Source organism: Aegilops tauschii, chromosome 2, assembly GCF_002575655.3.
Source record: "Aegilops tauschii subsp. strangulata cultivar AL8/78 chromosome 2, Aet v6.0, whole genome shotgun sequence".
Classification (NCBI taxonomy): Eukaryota; Viridiplantae; Streptophyta; class Magnoliopsida; order Poales; family Poaceae; genus Aegilops; species Aegilops tauschii.
The window spans coordinates 329,322,998-329,342,999 of NC_053036.3; the positions used below are offsets into that span (position 1 = coordinate 329,322,998).

General features: G+C 48.3%; 2 protein-coding genes across 3 annotated transcripts; both read left to right on the forward strand.

Annotated features, from left to right (window-relative positions):
* The first annotated feature begins 2,903 nt into the window (after nt 1-2,903).
* On the forward strand, nt 2,904-13,893 carry LOC109740216 (uncharacterized GPI-anchored protein At1g61900). 2 transcript variants are annotated; one of them, XM_020299254.4, is made up of 8 exons: nt 2,904-3,141; nt 3,354-3,560; nt 3,644-4,228; nt 5,282-5,527; nt 5,679-5,690; nt 12,844-12,987; nt 13,379-13,435; nt 13,511-13,893. In XM_020299254.4, exons 1-8 carry the CDS (start codon nt 3,090-3,092, stop codon nt 13,588-13,590), a joined length of 1,383 nt encoding a protein of 460 aa, XP_020154843.1. In that variant the 5' UTR covers nt 2,904-3,089; the 3' UTR covers nt 13,591-13,893. The 2 variants fall into 2 exon arrangements, with proteins under 2 accessions (XP_020154843.1, XP_020154844.1); XM_020299255.4 differs by having other exon boundaries at nt 13,382-13,435.
* Nucleotides 13,894-16,640: 2,747 nt separating this feature from the next.
* LOC109740228 (uncharacterized) lies at nt 16,641-19,713 on the forward strand. Its single transcript, XM_020299265.4, has 3 exons — nt 16,641-16,962; nt 17,735-17,845; nt 17,932-19,713. Exons 1-3 carry the CDS (start codon nt 16,759-16,761, stop codon nt 19,462-19,464), a joined length of 1,848 nt encoding a protein of 615 aa, XP_020154854.1. The 5' UTR covers nt 16,641-16,758; the 3' UTR covers nt 19,465-19,713.
* Nucleotides 19,714-20,002: the final 289 nt, after the last annotated feature.

The window sequence follows — 20,002 nt, forward strand, 5'->3', positions numbered from 1 at the left end:
ATCAATCTTGGATATATTCGAGCTACTTTTTATTTTATATATTTCAATTATCTTTGAAATCACTTTCATAAAACATAAGGAGTTTCGCTATTTCATAGAAGTGATTTTGACTGTTTCACTAATTCCAAATAACTGATTCACTCATTAGAAAAAACTAATTTCACTAATTTTAAACACTGTTTTCACTTATTCTAAAACATATATTTCACTCATTTTCAAAAACAATTTCACTGAATTTTTAAATGATTTCACTCATTAAAAACATGCTAATTTCACTAATTTCGAAACACCGGTCTCACTTATATTAAAACACAATTCCACTCATTTCAAAACATAGACTTTGCTTGTTACAAAAACAAATTTCACTTGTTTTAAAACACATATTTCACTCATTTTGAGTGTAAAAAATCACTTATATCAAAAGACTTTTTCCAATTATAGTGGAAAAAATTCCTCCACACATTTAAACAATCGATTTTACATATTTGGAATAACCCGTTTAATACATTTTCTTACACTGGAATAAGCAACTTAAAAAATATAAGATTTGATTCATATATTTAAAAATACAAATTTCATATACTTGAAAATAACCATGTCGCTCGTTGAAACAATCAATTTCATATATTTGAAATATGGTTTGAAATCATCAAATTTAGAGTACTTTCAATTGTATCACAAATTGGTCTTGTTCGGAAGGTCTTGTCGCCAGGTACTCAAACATATAAAAAATCAAAAACAAAATTCTGGTTCCAAAGATCTGGATGATTGAGATTATCAAAAGATAAATAGAAGCCGTGAAATTTATATGGTGAGAGCTTGTCCGTGTTTGTGGGACCCACCTGTACCTTTCTATGACAAAATCACATGCATATGTACTGTGTAGCTGACACGGGCCGTTCAACCTGACACTAATTTTCATCGCAAAAAAAAAAACCTGACACTAATTTGACTATAGGCAGAGATACGAGAGATAGACGGCCACAATATAGGATTATACATATGGATGGGCCCACTCACGCATCTGTATGGTGAATGGTTCGCTGCTACATAGTGGAACTGTTAGAAAGCTCTTCGCAGTCGGCCTGTCTCCATTTAGTAAACATGAATTCAATATCATGCACATCACCATCCGAGAAATATAGCCGTAAAAGGGCTATGTTGTTGATTTGGTTTGAAGGCACTCAAGCGGTTACGTCCATTAGTCGCCGGTCATCTCTGACTTCCATGGGCGTATCTGTATGCTCGCTCCCCCATGGAGAAGCATCAAACATGCAACTGGTACTCCAACGTTAGCGCCAGGTTAAAAGGCCGCGGGTACCGGCTGTCAGGGACATGTCTCTCCGGCGAGTAGAAATTGTAGTAGTACTTTTTTAGCAAGTGCGAGTAGTAATTGTGGGCATGATGATCTAGTAGCTGATCAACGGACAACGGGTGGCGACCACGGGAAATTCACTGCGCGTGCACGGCCCCATACGTCAGCGACAAGGCAACGTGGTGGCAGGGCGTATTGAAGAGCATTGATGCTGATATTCAATTCCCGGCACCCCCAACTCCTCTTTCCTCACGTCTACCCGAGCACATGTACCCCAAAACATACCACTCACTCCCATGCTGGATCAGACAATGTAGGGAGCAAAACCATTCAGTCATCCATCTTGTTTCAAAACAGAGCATAGACTTTCTCGATCTTGTAGGGAGATCTCTCTTGTAAAGTTAATTGTGTTGCATCAGCCACAACAGCGATCAGTGTCACTATAAACTTCACAAGTAAAAGCCTTACAATCATGCGATGCTAACATGATCATTGATAACCCGCAAAAACACGCTGTCATGGATATTCACAGTATATATACCATTTTTTATAATATATGCGTTCACACTATCATCAGGAAATAACAAGATATTAAATTATAGAGTAAATCTCATTTTACCCCTAAGTTTTAGGGTTGTGACAGAAAATAGCCCATTTAGCAGGATTTTCATATTTTACCCAATTTAAGTAAACAACTGCCACTTTTTATCCCTTTTATTTTTTCCCAATCTGACAAGTTGGCCTCACGTTTCAGCTATACCTGGCCATCCGCCGGGCCGGGCCGGGCTTCAGGTTGGGCCTGACCAAGCCCGAGGTAGAAAACTCAGGCCCGAGCCTGCCCGGCCCGGCCATCGGGCCTACTTTTCAGGCCCAAGCCCAGCCCGCCACTACAAAAGCCTGCCGGGCCTCGGGCCGGGCCTCTTCAGTAAAGCGGAAAAACAACGGGCCCGGGCCCCGCCCAGGAGTAGCGTCGGGCTGGGCCAGGTTGCGTCGGGCCGTTCGGGCCGGGCTGCCCATAGCCAGGACTAGTTTTAGCTAATCTGGCTTGCTACGTAGACGACTTAATTACTCGGTCGATTTTTTGGGTTTGGTTTTTCAAACTCCTTTTGTTGGACATGTGGGCGGCGCTACTGACAGGTTGGGGCGCAACCCGTGAACAAAGATAAAGTGTCAAAGTTATATGGCAACGTTTCGTCAAATTGGGTAAAACGTGAAAAATCTGTGCAATGAGGTATTCTGTCGCAACATAAACTTAGGGGCAAATAGTAAACTTTACTCAATCTACAATAACAAACAGGATCTTTGTACATTATATGGTCAAACGATACAAAGAAACACATGGCATGTCAAACAATATATTGTTGCGTACTCAACTTGTCGCCTAAGGAATAAAGTAGAGAGGCTCGAAATGGCTGACTTAAGCAAGTGTTGACTCATGGAGAAGTTGACAAAATTTGTTCGTGGCCCACCTTATAAGATTTTCTTTTCTTATAAAAGTAAAATAAAAATACGTTTGCTATCTTGAATTTCTCTTGTCGTTCTAGTACTAGCGTTGAAACAAGAAGGCAAATGCTCCAGCAGATCTTATCCCGGGTGTACCTAGCAATTCGCAGCACTCCCCTAGCTGTCCACTTTCTCCCCTTCCCTTTTTTCTCACACTCACACACAAGCAGCGGCTCCGTCCCTCCCTCTCCGGCCTCCGCTCTTTCTTCCTCCCCGTCGCGGGAGCCGCAGCCGCCTCCGTCCCGCCTTCGCTGTGCGCTGCGGCCGGCGGATGGGACCCGCAGTTCGGCTGTCCGTGGCGGCCGCTCTCCTCTCCTGCCTATGTGAGTGGCTCTCTGCTGATCTGCTGCCTGGCTAGACTACGATTCTTCCCCTTCTTGCAAATTACTGAAGTGCGCCCAGCCGCCGGACACGAATGCTTGGTCCTAGCTAGTGCTGGTGCTGCCTCTGTGCTGGTTCTCGATTTTGATCTGTCATGGAGGCGAAATCCTGGTTGCGGGAACAAGCGACTGATTCTTGATTTGTCAATGTGCAGGTTTACATGGGCTGTTGGGGAATTCCGGGCAGGCATTTGCTCAGGGCCCGCCGGTGCTCCACCGGATCGACCACGCGGAGGAAGATGACGACAGCGGCGGCCTCATGCCGGAGCTCTCGCCAACCGGCTCCCCCCAGCCCTTCGTCCCCTTCCTCGCGCCCGCCCCTCTCGCGCCCTTCTACAACAACTCTACGCCCAAGTTGTCAGGTCCCAACTCACTGCACATTTCTATTTCGATTTTGTCAGTGTCAGGTTAAGCTGTGAACTGAATTCCTTCCCCCCCAATGCAGGCAAATGCTCACTGAACTTCACTGCCATCAATGGCCTGATGACCACCACGGCCGTCGATTGCTTCGCCTCATTCGCCCCGTTCCTCGCCAATGTCATCTGCTGTCCCCAGCTCCAGGCCACTCTCACCATCCTCATAGGACAGTCCAGCAAGCAGACGGGGTCTCTCGCTTTGGATCCCACTCTTGCCAACTACTGTCTCTCTGACGTCCAGCAGCTGCTCATGAGCCAGGGTGCGAGTGATAATCTCCACAGCATTTGCTCCGTCCACCTCTCCAATGCCACCGAGGGGTCGTGCCCCGTTAGCACCGTCGACGCATTTGAGAGCGTCGTCGACTCATCAAAGCTCCTTGAGGCCTGCCGGAAGGTCGACCCTGTTAACGAGTGCTGCAGCCAGACATGCCAGAGTGCTATAAGTGATGCTGCCCGCAAAATCTCTTCTAAGGACGCTGCGTTGACAAGCGACACTGCCAGTCCCAAAGTTGACAGTTGCAGGAACGTTGTACTTAGATGGTTATCCAGCAGGCTTGAGCCATCATCCGCAACCAAAATGCTCAGGCAGATATCAAACTGTAATGTCAATGGAGGTACGTACATTCAAACTAATAACTTGCTTAAATGTGAATTATCATCCCATCAGTCAGTAGATTTTACTCTTTTAGAACGACTGCATACATTTATGTCATTATCCTGTTTGTTTTTTGAAAAGGAGGTTATCCCCCGGCCTTTGCATCAGAACGATGCATGCGGCCATCTTATTAATAAGCAAACAGTTCAACAAAGTCTCTAGGTCTCAAAAAGTAGAAAAGCTCACAAAGAGCAAAAAACATGAAACAGGATAGCCACAACCGGCGGAATAAAGATAGATAGGAAACTAATGTCATTATCCTGTTGAGCAGGCAGATTGATTTACTTGAATTTTGTAACAGAAAGCCAATGTTTGCACCCATTAAACTGATAGTGTGTCACCAGTTCCACTTGTCTAGCTCCACAGAACATACTGTTGGAGCACAAAGATAATACCCATGCATAGCATTACTATATGTATATGTGTGTGTGTGAAATATTACAATCTTCTCATGGCTATATAGGTAGGAAAAGGCTGCGACAGACATTTAGCTTTAAGCACCATACCACCATACTTTATTTTCTCAGACAAAAATATCGCAATTTAAAGCAAGACACCAAATATTGTGTACATGGGTGCTTGAATTTTTCGTTTGGCCGAGCGGATAAATGGAATGATTTGCTCCTATACGAAGTTGACTGCGTTAAGGCATATGACTCAATAGGAGCTTGAGTTTTTCAGTTCAATCTTCATGTTAGCAATAGGCAAGGTTCTCACAATATGTGCGCCATTACCAGCAATGTGTTGGGTGTGACAGGGCTTGAACATATCAATTAGATCGAAAGAATAAAATATTTAGTGCAGATAATACATCAGAATTGGCATGAATGTATATTTGCCAGATTTAAAATGTTTCTTGTACTCTGCCTTTTGAGGAACATGTGCAATACCTGGATATTTGTATTTAGTTTCTAATTTATTTAAATACGTGTCTAGGTTCAATTTTATTCTCATTCTTCACTGGCAGCAGCATTTATGCTGAGATTTTCTTTTTTCCATTTGAACCTTCCAGTTTGCCCACTTAGCTTCCCAGACACAAGTAAGGTTGCAAAGGAGTGTGGTGGCACAGTTAAAAACATTACTGTATGCTGCAAGGCGATGGACAGTTACGTATCTCACTTGCAAAAGCAAAGTTTCATAACAAATTTGCAAGCTTTGAATTGTGCCTCAGTCCTTGGGGCAAAATTGCAAGAGATGAAGGTCAGCACAAATGTTTATAGCTCATGTCAAGTAACATTGAAGGATTTCTCACTTCAAGGTAAGTTACACAGTATATTTTACTTAGATACTTGCAGTAGAGTCATATTTTAATTTGCATCTTATGTATCTGTAATGACTAAATTCTTGATCTTTTTCTTTTTGTCTTGGGTATGTGCATTTGACCGACTCCCCTATGATTTGGCATGCAGTTGGATCTCAAGGTAATTTGGCATTTCAAGTTGTTTTATATATTTTTGGCTAGTGTGCATTTTTTTGTTCTCAGAAAATATTAACGTTTTTTTGCGTGTCATGCCACATTTTGATTATGCTTTGACGAATACGGTGTTACTTGCAATGTGACTAATGTTGCGTATTCAGTACTCACCATGCTTGTACTTTCAAACATACCGAGTCTAATAAAAAATAACAGTGTGTGTTAAACATTGTGCCAGATAAATATGTATATTAATAGGAGGTCAGCAATATAAATTTCAAGTCGTCACAATTTTCTTTTCTTTTCCCGATAAAGGGTGCTTTTACTGACTCATATTGTCGCATCAAGAGAATACAAGCAAAATGAGACACATCCAACCTTTGCATAGCTAGGATGCACACGGCTACACACACACACAAATGCCGGCATCTAGCAAAGTCATACAAGACCAAAACCATGCCTAAGGCGAAGTAGGTGGGGGGTCCTATCCGGAGAGTATGCCGCCACCCATGAACCGTGTCACAATTTTTTATAAGGGTGTAAACCATGATTCCTTTCCTAAAGGCGGAAATCAGAATGAGGAAATGTGATTGATCAGCTTGTAGTAAATATTTGCGATCATTTAGATGTAAACTAATAAAGGGAAAATGTTTGCGATCATAAAGATGCCTGAAGAATGGAGGCGGAGTATATTGGTACCAATCAAGAACAAGGGGGGTATTCGAAGTTGTACTAATTACCGTGGAATTAGGTGATGAGCCATACAATGAAGCTATGGGAGAGAGTCATTCAGCAACGCTTAAGAAAAATGACAAGTGTGACCAAAATTCTGTTTGGGTTCATGCCTGGGAGGTCGACCATGGAAGCCATTTCCTTGGTACGACAATTTGTGGAGTGATACATGGAGCAAAAGAAGGACCTGCATATGGTGTTCATTGACTTGGAGAAGGCCTAAGGTAAGATACCGCGAAATGTCATGTGGTGTGCCTGGGAGAAACACAAAGCCCCAACAAAGTACATTACCCTTATCAAGGACATGTAGGATAATTTTGTGACAAGTGTTCGAACAAGTGATGGCAACACTCATGACTTTCCAGTTAAAATAGGAATGCACCAAGGGTTAGCTTTGAACCCTTATCTTTTTGCTTTGGTGATGGATGCGGTCACAAGGGATATACAAGGAGATATCGCATGGTGTATGCTATTTGCGGATAATGTGGTGCTAGTCGACAATAGTCGGACGTGGGTTACTAGAAAGTTAGAGTTGTGGAGACAAACTTTGGAATTGAATGGTTTTATGCTTAATAGAACTAAAATGAGTACATGAGGTATGGTTTCGGTACTACTAGGCACAAGGAGGAGGAGGAGATTAGCCTTTATGGGCAGGTGGCACCTCAGAAGGACCCTTTCGATATTTGGGGTCAATCCAGAAGGATGGTGATATCGATGAAGATGTGAGCGATCAAATCAAAGTTGGATGGAAGAAGTGGCGCCAAGCTTCCGGTGTCCTTTGTGACAAGAAAGTGCCACAAAAGCTAAGAGCATCTCCACTCGCCCCCCCAACAGCCCCCCAAGGCCATTTTTTGTCGTCGGCATCTAAAAATCGGCCCAGTCGCGCTCCCAGAAGCCAAATTTTCGCCGGTTAGAGCCAAAATTGGCGCCGGTGGACCCAAGCCGAACCCAGCGCGCTGGGGGCGCCCGGGGGCGCCGGGGGAAGCATTTTTGGCGAAAAAACCTGGCAGGCCCGCCGAGTCGGCAACCAGCCGCGTCTCGTCTTCCTCATCGCCTCGTTTTCCCGCGGGGAATCAATGCCAAGGCTGCCGCCGGTCAGCCTTCCATTGATTCCCCACGGGCGGCGCGGTGATGGCACGGCGAAGCGCCTTCCCGCTCTCGCCACGCGTACACACGTCTGCCGCCCCCCCGGCGGCTATAAAAAGCCACCCCTCCCTCGCCGGTGGACGCACTCTCCTTCGCCCGCAGTCCCTCTCTCGTCGCCGGCGCCCCATCCCGTCTCTCTCCACCGCCTCCAGCCACCGCGTCCACAACCGCCGATGGGAGAGCGGTTCCCCGGCGATGGAGCGGCGGCCAACGGCTTTGGCCGCCGCCGCCACCTGCACGAGTGAGAGGCCTACCTCCTCCACCAGGCGAACTACCTGGCGCCGCCTGACATGCGCGTGTCGGGGCGGTGGAGGCTCAACGCCGGAGGTGTCCCCGTCCCCCCGCAGCCGATCGACGCCGGCCAGTTCCACGGCGAGATCGAGCGCGTTCGGGCCTCCCTGCCGAAGGAGGTGCGGGGCCGCCCGGAGTACGCTGCCAACAACCACGCGCACTAGGCGGCATACTTCCAACGCCGCCACGAGGAGCAGCTCGCCTCCACCAACAACCCGCCGGTGAGGGGGCGCCACAAGACCGACGACCGCCGCCTGTGGTGGGGCGTCCCCGGGCGCACGCTCCACTTCGTCCTTGAGCACCTCGAGGGCGGCAACGAGCCGCCGCTCTAGTACCCGGCGGCCCCGGCCCCGGTCGCCTGCCGCAGCGGCGGCCCTTGGCTGCCGAGGCGCATGGCGGGCGGGTCCTCTTCCTCCTCCTCCTCCCGCTCCTCCGGTTTGCCGGCACTCGCCAGCGTCAAGGCCGAGCCCGTGGAGACGCCGCTCGGGCGGCGCACCCGCGGCGGCGCCCTCGTCATCAACGAGGGCGGCGGTGGCTCCTCTGCCGGGGCTCGTCGCCGTCAAGAGCGAGCACGCCGACATGGCCGCCGACTACGAGGCCGCCATCAAGTGGGCGCGCGAGGACTGGGTCCGGCTGGAGACGGAGCGCCAGCGCCATGCCCTCGAGGAGATCGCCGCTCGGCGCCGCGGCCGCGACGAGGGCGGCATCATTGTCCTCGAGGACAGTGACAACGATGCACCACCGCCGCCAACCAAACCCGTCCGCCAAGGCGACCCAGGGCAGGGGTGCAGCAAGGACGGTGGCGGCGTGAGCGGCGTGAAGGAGGAGGACGACGGCGGCGACTACAGCGCCTTCGGCATGTTCTTCGGCCTGTAGGAGGGGCGCTGGACGGCAGCACAGTAGTTTTAGTTATGTTTTTAAGTTTTTAAATTATGTTTTTAAGTTTTTATGTACAAATATCAATGAAATTGCCTAGTTTGGCCGAATATGTGTCGTGTTTGGCCGAATTTTGGACGAGTTTATTTTTCAAAAAACGGCGTCTGGGGTTGGCCTTGGGGCGGCGGTTGGGAAACCGACCGCCCCCACGCCGATATTTTCGCCGGCGCGCGGCGCTATTTCAAGCCCCTGGTGGGGCCGAACGGCTGGAGATGCTCTAAAAGGCAGGTTCTATAGGACAACAATTCGACCTTGCAATTTTGTATGGTGCTGAATGTTGACCAACCAAAAGGCGACATGTCCAACAGTTAGGTGTAACAGTGATGCACATGTTGAGATGGATATGTGGCCACACAAGAAATGATCGGGTCCAGAATGATGATATATGTGATAGAGTTGGGGTAGCACCGATTGAAGAGAAGCTTGTCCAACATCGTCTGAGATGGGTTGGGCTTATACAACGTAGGCCTCCAGAAGTGTCGGTGCATAGCAGGCGCTTAAAGTGTGTTGATAATGACATAATGTCAAGAGATGTTGGGGTAGACCAAACTTGATATGGGAGGAGTCAGTAAAGAGACTAGACCAAACTTGATATCACCAAAGAACTAGCCATGGACGTGGGTGCATGGAAGTTAGCTATCCATGTGCCAGAACCATGACCTGGTTTCGAGATCTTATGGGTTTCAGAACGACTGGGAAAAGGTCAAAACAAACGAAGAGAAACAGATTCGCTACCCCCTCGCGTCGTCTCCCCAGGGCGACGCCAGGGGCGAACCCTAGTGCCGCCAGAGACCTCCTTGCGCTGCTGATTTCGCATCCGCCGATGTCGCCGGTGTATGCCGAGGTGGCGGCGGGCTCGGCGACGAAGGAGCCGGGGAGTCTTGATGCGGCGGCGACCTCCTGGTGCGGTTGGGGCGTGGCCCGGGGGGAGTTGCGCGCAGCAGCCAGACCAGTGCCCCTGGTCGTGCGGTGGCCGCGCTAGCCTCCATGGCCCACAGGATCCCACGTCTCAGGCGATGGTGGGCGCGGTGGCAGCCGCGGATCTGATCCCCACCCAGATACATCGTCGGTTTTGCCTATGGCCGGCCGGCAGCGCGTTGAGGGATCGGCAAGGGTCGTTGCTGGTTCCCTGCCGGCGTACTGACAGCTGCATGCGCCGTCACTGCATAGCTCAGCACGAATCCAGACCGCTGCTGGTGTGGAGTGCCTCGATTGCCGGTGAAATCCGTGTGGACCTCGGTCATGGCAGACGATGGCGGCGTCTTAGGCATCGTCTCCTTGTCAAAGGCATCGTTGGTTGCAACCGTCATCACTTCGTTCTGGATGCTCCGGGGGAAACTCTAGATCTGGGTCTCTCGGATCGGACGTTGGCGGTTCCTTTGGGGCCGTTAACCCTCTTGGGGGCAACGTTTTGGAGCAGGTGCTGAGTGGAGGGAACAAGAGGAGGAGCGGTGTTGCATCTACCTCAGCGGAGTCTCGGCGACAGGCGCATGCTGATGGACGCGCGCATGATGGTGGCGTTATCTGGCGTCGTGGTGATGTGGATGGCAGAATGGCCTGGCGAGATGAATGCGTTGATCGCTCCTGAAGGTGGGACGGCGGAAGATGGTGGCGGTTGATTCTAGAGTGTGCACATGTGATGCGCACAGAGGGTCTAGCTAGACCGGTTGGTGCTCTCGGCTTGCCGGCAGGCGGCCTGTTGAGGCCACCTGATTAGATGGTGTGTGTTGATGCGAGGTCAGGGCTTGTAGGTGTAGCGACAATTGTTGCCAGGACGTTGGCTTTGGGTTGATTCATGTATTTGTTTTGTTGGGTTCTGTTGAATAATATAATAAAATGGCTGTGTGCACCTCTCGATGCAGAGGCCGGGGGTAATCCTCCTTTTCGAAAAAAGGGTTTCAGCTCCAGCCTACACAACTCTTGTTGTTCTAATCAGCCATATGAATCAGTTCTGACTAAAACGAGCTGTATGAATCAGTTCAATACGGAATTGTAGTTAGTCTCAAATCAGTTCGGGAGAGGATTCCACTTGCTACCATCCAGAGATGGAAAGACATATCAATGTTCAAGATACCGGTAACTGGTACCATATCGGCAAGGTGCTGAGTAGGGATTAATCGGCGAATCCAGCATTTAACTGAATTTATTAGTAACCCATTTATCGGTAGGTTAACTAGAGCCATATCTATCTATCCTAGGCTAATAGCAACATGCAATGTACCAAGTGTCTAAATATGCAATCCTAGGCTACATAGCAACAAGGAAAAGTGTTGCCTTGGTGTTCTGATGACGTTGCAGCCAATCTGGAAGGCCATAGACCTGCACATCGAAAAGTAGTGAGGGAACAGGCCAATTTTGGGCTAAAAAATGCGTAGCAGGACAATAATTCGGCCTGACAGCTGATAAATCAGCTCGTCAGACAAATTAACTGGACCTACCAGTTAATGGCTTGAATAGCATGTTCTCATATCGAGTGAATTGAAAAAAACCACCACATTTCAAGTTCTGTTTTGGAATTGCCACCACATTCCTTAGGCGCCCCAAAAATCTACCGGTTTTCTTGCTAATTTTCTCAATAAACACTAATGATCGATTTGGAGTGAATTAATCCAATTCTGACATACCGGGCCCACAGATCAGTGCCATGTGGCAGTTCAAGTCAACACAAATGGTGTTGACCGTTAAGTTGGACATTGGACCCACCTATCAGCACACTTGTCTCTCTCAAACCTTCTTCTTCTCTGTGGGACATTCAGTCGAACAGCTTGGATGCGAGGGAGGTTGCAGAGAGGTGGCTCGCTCGCCTACACGCCGCGCTGCCTGTACCAGCTCGCTGGCCTGCGCACACAAGCAGTAGCGGCAAGCAGCAAGTAGCAACGGCAAGCAACAGCAGCATGCATCAAGCTAGCATCCATGAAGTACCACGCGCGCACGAGCAGTACATCCATGGCGAGCTCGGTTCGCGCCGCCGGTCGGACAACGATGTGGGACACAACGCGTCTGGGGAAGAGAGGGTGTGAGCCGCCCATGTCAGGGTCCCATCCACGACTCCCTCTCCTCCTCCTCTCCTTCTCTCACCGGAGCGCCGCCGAGCCCTCTACCCTTCTCCCGCTCCACTCACCCTCCTCGGCTCCTCCTCCATCCCACCTCCTACGTCCGCTCGCCCAACCATGGCAGCCTCTTCTTGCACTGGCGCCATGGCCACAGCTCAGGGGCAGCGCGCGCCGCGCGACTCACGGTCCCGCCATGGCCGGCTCACGCCACTGAGTCGTCAAGTCGTTGTGTGAGCCTTCTCTAGCCAGGGAAGACCGCACCACAGGCTTCCTTGCCTCTGCTGCAGGCGCCGACACGGTCACCTCCGAGCCCTCTCGTCCATCTCTGTCCTTGCACGCGAGGTGTTTGTTGGAATGCCCCTAAGGAGGAGAATTCGGTTTGAGAGAGATGACGACGCTGACAGGTGGGCCCTCCATTCAACTTCACGGTCAACACACGGTTTTCACCATTTACTGCCACGTGGCACTGACCAGTGGGCCCGGTATGTCAGAAGTTGGATTAATTCGCTCCAAATCAATCATTAGTGTTTATTGAGAAAATTAGCAAGAAAACCGGTAGATTTTTGGGGCGCCCAAGGAATGTGGTGGCAATTCCAAAACAAAACTTGAAATGTGGTGGTTTTTTGCAATTCACTCTTCTCATATCGGGAGAGGTCCGAATAGCAGTTAACTGACCATGTTGGCAGTTAACTGACCGATATTTGGAATAGTGGACATATATAAGTTGAAGTCTTAAACTCTTAATATGCTCATATTAATTCCTACTAAGAAGAAACCAATACACTGAGATAAATATCTGCCAATTATATAGTGAAACATTTTACTTCAATGATGTGCATTTTCGCCTGGCTGCCAGTTAGTTCTGTTATACTGCCCAGACTGGTTGGAATATCAGTTTTAGGCCTTACTAGTTACATTTATTTCACACCATAAGTTTGAAAACAGCTTGAGAAACTAGGCTTCATTCATTGTTGCTGATCCGTGCTTTGTGGTTGGATGCAGAATCTGGATGCCTTCTTCCAAGCATGCCCTCTGATGCATCATTTGACCCTTCTTCTGGGATTAGCTTCACATGTGATCTGAATGATAACATCGCTGCCCCATGGTCGCCTTCTTTGCAAGCATCGGCTTCGACATGCAATAAATGTATGTTATGTTATCTACCTGTGGTGCTGATTATGCAGTTGTGTACATACTTGATCTATTCTGGTTGTTTGTCAAAATTTAAACTATTCGGCAAAGTAGGCTACTTACAAATTGAAATCTTCTGTCTAAATCTGCTATAGTATTTTATCTCTCTTTTGCTGAAATAACGTGAAATGAAATCATTATCATCATGCCTTTTTTATATTATAAATTGCTTGTACCTCTACAACTTTCATCTGGGCTGTAAAGTTGTGTGACAGTTGAGCCAAGTGGTTGTGTCATTGGAGTACTTCAATGTGCATCGACAGTTGCAATCCGTCACAAGCTTCCTGCTGTTTTTGTTGCTTTTATTGAAGTTAGGTTTTCACTTAACTTTTGGTCATTTTGCCAGCAGCTGCTCCTGGTCCAACAATCCCAGAGAGGCCTGCAGCAACATCGGCGCAGAACGGTAAGCTCAAATGTTCTTCTTTCTCCGTCGTGGTGCATTCTGGAGCCTGTAAAAGTGACTATCCCTTTTTTTCAGGTGTCAACCACAACAGACTGGAGCTTAGCCTAGCCGTCTGCTTTGGCGCCCTTGTGGCCACTATTTTACTGCAAGTCTAGTTCACCTTAGTTTGTCAAATTATCCAGGGGTTGAGGAGAGCTGATTGGAACAGTGAACCGCGGAGTTTTTGTGCGTGCTTGGTCATCGCATCAGAGCATTGTAACTGGTAGCTATTAGTGTAATTTGCTGTAAGCCACAGAATGATAGTGAATGCAACACTGACTCTAATTTATTACTATTATGCCTTTTGTATAGCGAGTAGTGAAGGTTCCATAATTCTGCATGACAACTTGGATAGACTTGATTTTGTTGTCTAATGGCTTGTCACTTTACTAATGATTTTTATCATTGGTTCACCTTTATATTGTTTGTTTTATTGTTGTTATTATTATATTATAATTATAACTAATGAAGGCCTCAACAAGTCCGAATCAGGCTTGATAATCGTCCGCTCTAAATGTGGGCATGGCCTGCTCAGGAAACTCTGTTTTGACAGATGGTTGTCAGGAGCCTTTCCCGTGATCTTTTGATCTTGTTGCAGCTCATCTGCTTCCATGTGGCTGGCTGGCTGGCTTTGGTTTCAAAAAACAAAACAAAAAACTTTCATGTGGCCCATTTGTTATATATCAAAAATAAATCTACTTGTTGTGTCAGCACCAAAAAGTAATCACAAACATATCAGCTTGCCTTGTCTGAATAATTATGCTGACTCATTAGGAGATACTGCATGCATATATGCCAGTACAGATCATCAACTTGCTCCCTCGAAAAAAAGGGAAGATCATCAACTTGCATGAGCAGATACAAATGCTACATCCATCTGCAGTGTTTGTGCATAAAAATCATGGCGATGCAACAGATGGATTAGCATGAGTGAGATTAGAACAAGCACACACATACGTATAATGCCATCAACACACACAGGGGGACCAGATCAGACAGACAACAATGGTACTACTATTTGAGTGGAAGCTGCTACACTCTATGATGAGCCTAGGAAGAAGTGATCTAGATACAGGTGCTAGTATAATATAAATCAGGGGTTGGGCATGATCCAAATATCCTTGCAGCCCACAGCAGCAACCCTAACACAGCGGCGGAGGCACCTGTCCATCAATCAGCTACTAATTGATACTGTGCTTAGCATTCCTTCCTCTTGTACTTTACCATCCTGCGGTATATTCCCCTCTCCCCTATACGAAAGGTGGTCACTTCCATCAACAGTGCCAACCATATTTTATGAGCAGTTGGGTTGGACATTTGCTAGTGGCATCATCGATTGTGTGCTCATTGTCGAGAAAAGGGTGATGGATGGATTCCCAGTACAAAGAGGTGATGACACTCTCATCACCCGACTTTTTTCTTCTTTTTTTTGAGAGTTCTCATCACCCGACTTTTTTCTTCTTTTTTTGAGAGTTCTCATCACCCGACTTGGCTACAATCCTCTTGACAAAGAGATGAGATGATTGCAGTTTAGCATCAGCGAGCACGACGTCGACGAGGCCGTTGAAGCCCAAGGCAAATATTCCTGTCACGTCCACATCTGTCCGGCTTCAGAGTCAGTCCTCAATGGGAAAAGAAAATGGAGCCCACTCAACAGAACCGTGCACAGCGCACATCACTCTCCTGCGGGCCATCTCATCTCATCTCATTCCATATGAGTGATAAAATCAAACTGTTTACAGTCAGGTGAAGGCTACGTTTTCACATTCCTTTGTTTATTTATTATCAGATCAGGTCGGCAGATAAACTCAAAGCATATAAATAATTCTCATATTAATTGTCGCTCAACAAATGTATCTAACACTAAAATATGAAAGGACAGAGTAATACCTATATAACATAATTTCCCAGTGCTCCTTTTAGTACAACTCTCCTAGAAATGTGGTTCACTGATCTCAAAATCACTTAAATCGTAAGCCAAGATAGCCAAATACAACCACGAGATTCAGCCATACATCAGTTCATCAATATATTGATTTATCATGTGAATAAACATGCGCATAAAGTTCTTCAACGGATGCCCATATATCTAGTAATATGCAGCGAGAAATATGGAAACCGATCATGGCATTAGTAGATTGATGAAGCTGACCATATCATCTCTTATAACTTTTATAACTTATATATACTCGTTTTAATCTCGTTGATCTACATTAAAAAAAACTTGCAAGGGGCGCACTAAGCAATACTCTATTCCCTATTAGAATACGAAGCAAATGACTGAAGCCAGAGCACCATACCCCATGTATAGACTCCTATTACCAAACGTGTTGTAATGTGGTAATAATAACGCGGCGGGGAGAGAGAGGGGGGAGAAATATCTTCATCCTTGATCTTAACTTATGTTGTCGTTTTTCTAAAAAAAAAGTAAGTTATCCCCTTCCTCAAAAATTGTCAACCATGTCATGAAATAGAATGCGAGTTGTAAGAATAACTAATAGATAAGGTGCGAACCAATCTATGGTTGGACGGTTAGGAGGACAATGATATCCCCAGTCCACCAGAGTTCAAGTCCCAGACTTGACATCGGTGCTCGCATTTTTCTAGATTTATTTCAGGCCTTCTGGCGATGTGCGTTGAGGAGACGTTCCTATCGACTACGAAGGCGTCAATCTCTCGGAGATGCCGGCTCAGTCTCTCGAATGTGCTCATAGGGGTAGGATATGCGTGTATACGTTTATAGGGGTGAGTGTACGTGCATATGTATGAGTGTTTTTGTCTATATGTATACTGTGTTAAAAAAAAACTAGTGGACAAGGTGGAAAATGGAGAATCTTAATATCTCTACTCTTATAAAAAATAGAGCGGGTAATGATGTGTGCCTGCCATCCTGCAATATAGGCCGTCCAATTTATATCCGATGGATAGGAAGGAAACTATGATAATTTTGCAAAAAGATACCCACACCCCTCTCCACATTTGCCAATAAAGTCTTTCCTCCCACAAGATAAATTATTTATACAAATGCATCTTGATGTTCCGTGCAACGCATAGGCATCTCGCTAGTAAATAGCAAAATCACAGTCGCTCCTGGATCTAGTACTACCTGATAAAAATGAATTAAGTTAGGAAGGAAAAAGGATCCGTCTGTCTCTCTCCTGTCCCTGTGATGGTCTCCGTCTCCTCACACATGGCATGTGCATGCAGATGCAGAAAGAAATTGCCATCCAAAAACAACAGCCAATAACTCCCTGCCACCTTCCAATCTCCGGCTCCATGATCCCATGACCCCCTCCGCCACTCATCATCGCCGGAGCCCCCGTGGCATCCGCGCTCACCTGAGGCGACGCCACAATGCCGCCACGGCGAGGACGCCGCCGCTCGCCGGCGCCACGGCAAGGGCGCTCGCCGCCGGCCTCTGGAGGCTGCGCCACGCCGAGCGGCAGGCGGTCAACCCCGCCCCTCTGCGGCACGACGCTCATTCTCCCGTGAGTGCCCTCGCTGCCTCCCTCTCTCATCGTTTCGTTGCTGTGAGATTGAGTCGCCCATTTGGGGATTGTTCTCCTTGATTCAAGATTGATTTGATTTGTTACTAGATTATTTCGGGGTCGGGTTCTTCCTGATCCTTCCTTACACAATGGTCAAAATTGGGTTGCGCTTTTGACCTCTGATCCCCAAGGATTTCCTTTGACTGCTGATGCCATCTTCTGTTTCTTCTCTTTATGTCTGGTTTCTTTGGCGCCATCTGGTTCGGTACTGATCTGGTTCGATTGTGCATTGTCTTTCTTCCTCGTTAGTCGTTTCTACTAGGCTGTAGGCATGTCTGCGAATTCAGGGCCAAATTTTGCTCCTTCTTTTTCCTCCAATTTTTCGTTTCAGTTTGATTAGGATCAGAAGCGTTTCAGTTAGCATGATTGTTTTTAAATGATCACCAACCCCCCTGTACTATTGCTGCTGTCAATCCTCCATTAATTATTTCCCCAAAAGAGAACATCATCATATAAATCAGGTGCAGGACACAACATATCTAGTCTTGAATGCCATGAAACAAAGAAACATTTCAAATTTATAACCGGGTGTGTGGACTATCAGGGAAATCCAGAAACCAGGTGAATGCAGTAACGTGTTGTCAATCCTGTGATTCTTTCCAACAGCAGCATTTTTCAACCATGGAATCGGTTACTGTATTTCCTCTCAAGCTAGTTAAGGAGATTTCTATATATGGCTCTGATTGCTACTAACAATTAATGCTTGATACAGCGTAGCCCCCGACACCGAAGAAAAGGGAAAGCGAAACTCTGCAATGGCAACAAAACGCGGTGCGGTTTGGGCGTCGGAATCCCATGCAGAAATCATAGCATCTTAGACAAGGTAGGCACTGTATGTATAATTCTGTTTATGTTTTCTCTTGGCATGCACAAGCTGATTGTTCTAACTTAAGCACATTCATTGATTAGATCGATGCCTGTGTTGTGGACTTACCATATGGTTGTTGGATGGAGAAGGCAACCAAATGGGACCAGCAGCATGTCTGCCTGCACAACATGCTGGCTTCACATGATCTTTGCCAGCTACCACCACATGTTCATCACGCCCGTGCAATGCCGGCTCACGGCCATGCTTCGGCGGTGGCGGTGGCGCTGGAGGCCGAGCTTGACAAGGCCCGTGCTCGGATCAGCGAGCTCGAGGACGAGAAGCGCGTGATGAGGAAGAAGGTGGAGCGGTTCCTGAGGAAGGTCACGGAGGAGAAGGCGTCGTGGAAGAGCAGGGTGCGTGACAAGGCTCAGCACGTGATCGCTGCGTCAAAAGAGGACGTCAAGACGGAGAGGCGTCACCGGCGGCAGCTGGAGGCGGCCAACGGCAAGCTGGTGAAGGAGCTGGCGGAGGCCAAGGCGTCGGCGAAGCAGGCGGCGCAGAGCTACGAGATGGAGCGCAAGGCGCGGGAGATGATGGAGGACGCGTGCGAGGAGCTGACCAAGGAGGTGGAGGAGGACCAGGCGGAGGTGGAGCTCCTGCGGCGCGAGTGCCTGGGCATGCGTGAGGAGATGGAGGAGGAGCGCCGGATGCTGCAGATGGCGGAGGTGTGGCGCGAGGAGAGGGTGCAGATGAAGCTCTCCGACGCCAAGATCGCGCTGGAGCAGAAGTACTCGCAGCTCAACCGGCTGCAGGCCGAGATGGAGTCGTTCCTGCGGAAAGACGGCAAGAGCATCGACGCCAACAACTCCACGTTGCGGGAGGCACGGATGATCAGCGAGGCGGCGAGCTCCGTTCGGCTCCGCGGCGTCAAGGAGCTGAGCCATCGGAATCCTCATGCCCCGGAGGACGTGGATCGGGTGTTCCAGCACTTTTGCCGGAGAGAAGACACGGCATGCGGCGGCAGCCCGGCGTCCAACGTCCACTCCGTCAGCCCGGCGACGGACATCTTCTTGGAAAAGCTCGATGGCTCCGCCGACCTGGAGAACGGCAGTGGCAGTAGCTGGGACACGCCCGACCGTGACCGGCGGCGTGATTCTTGTGCTTCGGCTGGTACCAGCGACCGTTCGGTGGCGCGAGCGAGCAACGCATCCTTGTTGTCCAATGGCAAAGGAGGCAGCGGGCTCACTGATCAGGTTCACCATCCAAGTCCAAGCAGGGGCGCCACCGCCACTGGGAAGAACACGGCGTTGATACGGCGGCTCTGGAGGTCGGCGATCAGCGAGAGCAGGAAAAAAACAGCTGGATCTGCAGGGGCGACGCTGACATCGGAACAGAGGTCAACCGTGATCACCCCGACATTGCCGGTTGGGGAGCAGTGCAGTTCGTCCTACTTGGTGAACCCGCAGCAGCAGCGGCAGAGAAGCCACGAATCCAAAGGATTGGCGCGAGGGCCGCACAAGCACAAGCAAAAGCAAAGCCTGCAGGAGAAGCTTCTGGAGGCTAGGATGGATGATCGCAAGCCCTCGCCCAGCTCTGCTGCCAAGCACAAGATGCAGCTAGCGGCATGCAACTGAGATCGACCCGACACAGATCATTAAAGAGATACGTATACATGGCTGTGGCTCGCACGGTCGCACCCGGCACCATATATTTAATACATCAAATACCTGTCCCTCAAAAAAAATACATCAAATACCTGTATATACGTACGCAAAATCCATCTTCTTCGCTTGTGCATTCCAGTCTCCTCCTGTCATATGTACACTAATTAACGGTTTTGCTCATTTTTCATTCGAATGAAAAGCAATTGGCTTTCATTCAAATTGTGGTCCGTCTGATCGGGCGCCAAGATCCGTGCCGATTTCCCGACTTGTGTGATCGAGGGCCTCTTTTCCATTTCCCGGCTCCTCGCGACCTTTATCGGCCGCCCTCTTCTTTCCAAGTGTATTATTTTGAATTTATTTCCCCCTCGGTGTTTATCTGGTTGTCCATTTTACTCTCTTTGAGAAAATAAGATAGGGCTACAGGGAGAGTCAGGGAGAACAAAGGAGAGACGCGCCTATCTTGGCGCCTTCTTTTCCATGGTGATTCTGCCATCTTTGGCTGTTTCTG